Genomic DNA, 7,198 nt, shown 5'->3' with positions numbered 1-7,198 from the left:
TGAAAAAAAAAAGAGGTATTTGTATCACCATGACTAAATGCATTCACTTTGTTAATATCCTTAAACAAAATTGAGCTTCTAATATATTGGATTTAGATGTAACCCCAATCCAGGTTATGTGGATCTAACATGCCAGCACATTAATTTCATATATCTTTCGATATTAATGATGGTTGTCATTCTACAGTGAAAATTAGATGGCTTCTTCATAGCTAACCCAGACTTGAGGCCACTGAAGGGTTGTTCAGAACATACAAGGATGTCTAATGGCAGGTTCCAGAAGATTAACTATGAGCATCTTCCACACATTGATCCGTCTTTTTTAGAGTGAACATCTCTTAATAACATCTTTTTAAGACAAGAAACTCATTCAAGCATGCAACAAGTCATCAAACAATCCACTAATCAAGATAAACAGCGTCTTAGTCTTCGTTCGAATCCCGCTGACCTGAATCCATTTACATTAGGTACCGAGATTCGGATACAAATTAGTTAATCAGGTTGGTTTAGGTTTTATGTTTCCACAACCCTTTCCAACTTTGGATGTCTTTGTTTACATGTCAACTCTTGTCCGACTAGAATAAATTAACCATACTCCAACCCCATTACATCCCTGGATCTAGTATAGAGGAAGTTCATGCAATATTTGCAAGAGAAGATGTGAGTTCTCCAACACTGCCCACAGCTTCAGGTAATGCAGAGAACAGGTTCCATCATTGCAGATCAAGATACCAAGTGATTCAGTCACTCCACTCATACGGTAGAGTACCTTGTTTAGGAAAGTCCATAAAATATAAAGCTAGCAAACTGGGTTTATATTTGGTACTAATGAAGGTAAGGAACCAACCGGATGGTTGGTAGGAGCTGTCAGTGCATGTCTCCTTGTGGTGGGACGTTGCAGGTTCAAACCCGAGTGGTACATTGAATAATAACTGGTGGGGGTCTGGCTAACCCCAGCTTGCCTTTCAAAAAAATAAAAACTAATGAAGGTAAGGAACAAACTGGAAATTATAGGTACAAGCTGTACCGACTCATACTGACTAAACAAACATGTTCAGCATAGTTTCTTTGCTAAGGATTGGACACTGTATCATGTTTTTTGGATGTAAAAATATAATTTTTGAGTCATAAAACTTTGTTATATTTTGGGTCGTTGGTTTTTGAAACCCTTTGAAAAACTACTTACATGTCATAATCACATAATTCAAAATCCATTTCCTACTAAAGAAACGCCGCAGATCACATCCTTTCCGATTTGCAAAAAAGGGTTAAAAAACTTGAAGAAAAGGTGATTTATATTCAATACTTCTGTACCTTCATTAGTACCAAATATTTGCCCTAGCAAACTTCAAATTGCATGAGATCAGAAAAATAACTACTACATATGAAATGCAGCCAATATACACCTTTACAATTAACGTGTTGAAAATATGTTTGCAGATAATACTCATTCAATCAAAACAGTGCATTCCTATACACTGTAGAGAAACCAACTTACATGTTATAAGATACAATTATGCACTGATTATCCTGTAGTTCATGCATCACACTTGCTGCTCAGCACTGAGGCCTTATGAAATCTGTATGCATAAACTTAGTAAAACTTAGCGTTGACAGTTTATGTCCAAAGACCCCTAAGAGGCCCTACTTTCTATCATGGGGAGAGGACTTGATAGCTTTTTCTTCTCATTGAAGCTAAGGCTAGGCAACAAGCTTGGCATGCAACACTGGCTGCCTTTAGCTGCCTTTCCGTTCTCGAGCTCAAAATCCATACCGTTTGGAGTTCTTTCACCATTTCCGGTGGAGTTAGCTTCAGACCGAACAGTGGTTGGAATTAATGGTTTTGGGGGCAATGAAGCATTTGTTTTGTCGACCTCTGGCTTTTTACCATCAAACTTCTGTTGATTGGTAGCTGAAGACTGTAAAGGTGAGGAGATATCGCTACCATTCTCGTCGTTTTCCTTGGTTTCCCTGAACAAGTCTGCGAGTTTCATTTTCCTTTCAGTTGGAGAAGTTTGTGCTTTAACGTCAGATATTCTATCCATAATAGAAGCCAGAGTGGGGCGAGGTGTCTCAGGAGTACTTCCATGGTAATTCAGAGTATTTCCTCTGGATGGAGTGAAATCTGCACAAGGCCAAAAATGTTTTAAAGTCAAATGGGTGCAATATGAGGAAGATTCATGTCTTGATACAGATCTACAAAAGGTATTACCTCCCTTGACACTATAAAAATCATCATCACAGTCAGATTCCAACCAAGCCAGGGAATCGAAGAAAGCCTCATCTTTGCTACCTGCCAGGATACAAGGCAAAAACAACAAAACACAAAATCTATTAAAAATATGTAGAGGGGGAAGGTACAAAAGGAAACAACAGCCAGGAAAATATGCATGACAATTTATGATATAACTTAGAATTCTTCTACATGCCCATAGAGATAAGAAACGACTCAGCATACCTTTAGATTTGTCAGTTTGAGATTTCAAAGTTCACACAGAAAAATGGTGCAGAGCAAGTTAGGGTATACATTAATATTTCTCACCATTTTATGATGTCTCCTGCTCCTATCTGTGCTTGTGTATACAGGGGCAGAAGCAGTAAAGCTTGAATTTTCTTTATTAGAGAATATTGTGCTCAGGGATCATAGTTTATAAAACATTAAACACCAGAGCTTCTTAAGCATGCACCAACCTCCGCTTTTCAATTACTTTCCTACAGTGAACATTTTCACAACATTTTCCCCATTCAGCATGCCTTTTCTTTCTTCACAACAGACTTTAGAGGTTCAGAAAAAGGGGGAAACAAGGAAATCGAACCTTAGAGACCACTGCCCTATGAGCACCAAGAAGATGTCTCAGCAACACAACTCATAGTTTTGAATCTTTCTGGGTCAGAATTGGAATGTACTGATCCTCAATGTGTCATACATTTAGACAATTTAATATGGGTTATGACATGACCAAGCTTGATGTTAAAAATCAAATAAACTGAAAACACATTTCCCTAGTCAGTCAGGAAAGTACCAGCAAGAATAAGAAAATACATCTGATCTTCCTAAATCACGTGGCATTTTTATTCATTTTCCTATTTCTCTGCTTTCACCCTTCTTTTCTTTTTGTTTTTGGATAATCTGCTGGTACTCTTCTTTAAAACATACTATATAATGAGAAAATTGAAGGTGTTGAGCGTAGTGTGAGCCTCTTGCCATGACAAACTGTTGCCATCAGCAGCACGTGTCACCAACACCACTGTCATGCCATGATCACTTGACACGTCACTAACAAAAATATCATCATGGTCATGATCAACATGCGACACCCAAATGGGCATCACCATCATAACATGGTCATCCATCATCATCAAAGTGATCAGCATTCTTTGCCACCACCACCTCCAACACCATCATCATGCAGCCCACATCACCATCACTATCATCATCAACAAGCGAAAACCGAATCCGCATCATGTACCATAATCATAATCATCATTAGTCATCACTTATCCAAGTAATAGTACAATTCAATTCATCAAAACACTCATGAACAAGCAATCAACTCCCCATCTAATAACCCATGTACTTAATCTTTCAAGACAAACTTCTAATCATAAAGATGAACATGTCCACACATGACAAAACAACTAGAATTAAGAAGCAAAACTATACGAATAAGAAGAAAAGGCATATGCTTAACTTTCATTACGCCACATAACCAGATAAACCAAAAACCACCAAAAATCAAAGAATTCATAAGAACCATAATTAGCAACTAATCAAAACAAGGATCCTGCTATCACATGGGCTCTTTAAGTCTTAATTTCAACTTCGGGTATATAAGCCAAAAATGAACAAAAACAAGAGAAGGGTGATCCTCAAAACTCTTGTGATTGCCATAAACTAAAAGTTCCCATCGAATTCAATTCACCATGGCCCATAACATTAACTCAACGCACCTAAATCCCCAAATTCACCCAAAATTCTCGATACCCATCACCCAAAAACCCAAAATTATGCCCCAGAACAACAATATATCAACCATCCACAACCCCAAAGAGGAGAAGAAAGACTTGAACAGGTAGAAAAAGAAGAAAAGAATACCAAAACTCCGATCCCTCCGCGACGACCCGTCCGAACTGGGACGTGACTCTCCGTTCCTCGCCTTCGCCGCGAGCTCGACGAGCCCGTTCTCCACGCTCGCGGCCTTCTCCCTCTTCTCCGACATCATGACAAGCCTCTTCAACTTGGCCGCGATCGAGAGCCTCAGTTTCATGGAGGAATCGGGTCGTTTCTGGGCCGAAACACAGCAACCCATCTTCTTCTCCGTATCAATCCACCATCAAAAGTCCTAATGCAAGCGCCAAAACCCCTCGGAAAGAAAAGGGTGCCGCAGAATCAGAAAGAACGCTTATTTCCGTGTGAAAATTAGGAAAGAAGAGACGGAAAATAGCAGGAAAAACAGTGAGAGAGAGGGAAAAACTGAGCGTGGAAGCCAAGTCTGTGGAAGAAGAAAGATGAGGAGGAGTGGAGAGGATCGATGGGGGGTGTGGGGCTACAAAACTAGGGTTTAGAAGAGAGAGAGGGATTCCGTTGGGATGATGATGGTGACGACGATTGGTGCCAATGCCATAATTCAACGTCAACAAATCTCTCTCAGGAAAAAGTCTCGGAAAATATCGTTATACTGAAAAAACAATTGGATACTATCGTGAAAATATCATGAAAATGTCTTCATATCTAAAACTATAAAAAGTGTAAAGATATGGATACAATGTAGAGTTAGTTAGAAAAAACAGTTAAGTACGTAATGTTAGTTTTTTATTACCACGTTAATATCATTGTCAAGCACAATATTTTAAATGGGTAACGTTGAAAATATCGTATTCTTAGCAGTGTATCGGCTTAGTAAAAATTTAACGTTATTATAAAATATCTTCGATATTTGTTAAGTATTCGCAATTTCCATTTTTTTTTTCGGGGCAATGATGAAATTTGAAATGTTTGGGAGGGATGGGCCCGTTTTGGTAAATAAAGTCCATATTAGGAGCTTTGGGATATTTTCCTTCTTTTTGTCAGCTTTGGGCAATTATTTGAAGGGGAACTTTAAGTGCCTAACGACTCTTTTTGGAAGGATGCGTGAGATCTGTACGACTCGGGGAATCCGAATCGACTCGGGTTGGTGTCAATGGATCCGGGCTGGCTAAGTTGGATTTTGGATATCATAAACCAAATTACACGAGAAAACCAAGCGAAAAACTCCGTGAGCTTACCCCTTGTCTCGAGGGAATCACTTACATGTAGTGAGCTTGATGATTTTATATGAAGCCAACTTAGACCTGGACCTTCTTGGTTCAACCAGATTTCACCGGTCTCTTGTTTTTCTTTAATATCTGCCTAGCCAAGCCATGATATATGTAAATCAAATAAAATATAAACATATAAAAAATAAAAAGAATTACTTTCTCGAGATATAGTTAATAAAATAAAAAATTTGCATTAAAATCATGATATTCTAAAAAAAAACATCATGTTATTTGAATGTATTGGATGCTTGACAAAATATCGCAATATTTTATACAATATCTCGATACTTGCCGCACTGGTCCAAATTGTTAGACATTTCCAACCGAACCGGTTCATGTTATGACTCACTCGAATCTCCAAATACTTGGATTCCGATACTCCTTTTTTGTCTTTTGTTCGCTACTTACGGTTTCAGTCATCAATTATGAATAAATATCGGAAACGCCATCTCTGGATTTTCTCGTGCCAGATTATCGTTCAAACGAGTGAAACCTTTTTTGTCTTTGACCCTTTATTTAATGGCATTAAAGGATATTAACTTTTAAATATTCATTTTTCAACGTGCTGACTCCCTCCTTTATTATCCATCTCTGAGATATCTGAAAAGACTTTACATGTTGCAGAAGAAACAACCTCTAAGATCAAAGACGATCTAGTCCCTAGTCGCGTTGGCTCTGCTTGCCGTACTTATGGTCGTTGTCTTGTGTTTTGACTTTTGACCCTTTCTTTGTTGGGTCTTGATTATGTTCTTGGCCTGGCTAGGCTAAGATTCAGATCAACTAAACTACACCTAACTCACTTATTAGAGTAGGCTCAATTTAGTAGGCCATATCCACCGAATTACCTTCAGTCGGATCAGAACCAGATAAAGATCCGACCAATTTGCAACCCTACCTATCAAGCCTGATAATTTTAGATTTGAACTCATCAGGCTGGATCTAATATCCGTAGGTTCAGATAGAACCGTAACCCCACCTGAAACAAGCTCTTAATTAAGGCATTTCCAATGCAAGTCCATAAGTGAATCAAGATTCAACCCATAACCGATGCAATTTTTTTCAGGAAGAAACATGCTCATATATATATATATATATTGGCTACTAAAGAAGGTAGAGTAGAATTCACTTTTTTCTTAAAAAATTCTAACTTTTTGTAGATCAAATGTTTCTGATGTGATGTACATGGTTTAGTAAGAAACTTGTTTTGAATCATGTACTTATGACAAGTAATTAGGTTTTTAAAAAGGTTCAAAAATCAATAGCCCACAATGTGTCAAAATTTCATAACTCCAAAAGATCACATTTTTACATCAGAAAATCACGATCCAAGACTTTATCCTTAGCAAACAAATTATGTTGAACACATCTCAGCCGTTAGATTGATTCTATACAACTTGCACTTGTCATATTTAGCTCATTAGTTTTGTACCTTCATTAGTAGCCAATATCAACCCTATATATATATATATATATAGAGAGAGAGAAGACATATTTTCATCTCTTGATGGGACATGTCTATTTCCTATTTTTGGAGTTTGTTCAAGTAAGGACACAAATTGCTAGCCCGTATCGTATACCTTTATCCAAATCATTCAATAATGTTGTGCTTATCCCTAATTCTTGATTTTCCACTATCTGATGTAAGCCTTCTTGCTAAATATTGAATTGAAACTTTGTTCGAACATATTTAATTTATAATCATTTTTTTTTTAATTGAAGAAACCGTCCCAGGCACAGAGATATAGCCATGTTTGCTCAGCCTGCCATACTAAAGGTCTCTTGTTCATGTGGGAGTAAAACTCTCAGGGCTTACCCCTCAACCCCAGGGAATTGTCAAGCTTCGGCTTATGCAGGGAATGATGCCCATGAGATTTGAACCTAGACTGCCTGTCAAACGGTC

General features: G+C 37.9%; 1 protein-coding gene across 1 annotated transcript; it reads right to left on the bottom strand.

The window, feature by feature from the left end:
- Window positions 1–1,391: 1,391 nt before the first annotated feature.
- On the bottom strand, window positions 1,392–4,571 carry LOC149840585 (uncharacterized). Its single transcript, XM_090004478.1, has 3 exons — window positions 4,097–4,571; window positions 2,213–2,293; window positions 1,392–2,125 (listed from the first exon to the last, which is right to left on the bottom strand). The coding sequence occupies exons 1-3, from the start codon at window positions 4,308–4,310 to the stop codon at window positions 1,635–1,637; spliced, it is 786 nt and encodes a 261-aa protein (XP_089860604.1). The 5' UTR covers window positions 4,311–4,571; the 3' UTR covers window positions 1,392–1,634.
- Between the last annotated feature and the right edge of the window lie 2,627 nt (window positions 4,572–7,198).

Source organism: Nuphar pumila, chromosome 4, assembly GCF_984573655.1.
Source record: "Nuphar pumila chromosome 4, dmNupPumi1.hap1.1, whole genome shotgun sequence".
Classification (NCBI taxonomy): domain Eukaryota; kingdom Viridiplantae; phylum Streptophyta; class Magnoliopsida; order Nymphaeales; family Nymphaeaceae; genus Nuphar; species Nuphar pumila.
The sequence above is the reverse complement of the archived record's forward strand: the minus strand, read 5'-3'. Positions and strand labels throughout refer to the sequence as shown.

Excerpts from the sequence above, each read along its gene's own strand:
- LOC149840585 (XM_090004478.1), bottom strand. The coding sequence starts at position 4,310 with ATGGGTTGCTGTGTTTCGGCCCAGAAACGACCCGATTCCTCCATGAAA. Across the intron at positions 2,294-4,096 it reads GCGGAGGGATCGGAGTTTTG|GTAGCAAAGATGAGGCTTTC; the intron begins GTATTCTTTTCT and ends GTATCCTGGCAG. Across the intron at positions 2,126-2,212 it reads TTTTTATAGTGTCAAGGGAG|ATTTCACTCCATCCAGAGGA; the intron begins GTAATACCTTTT and ends GGCCTTGTGCAG.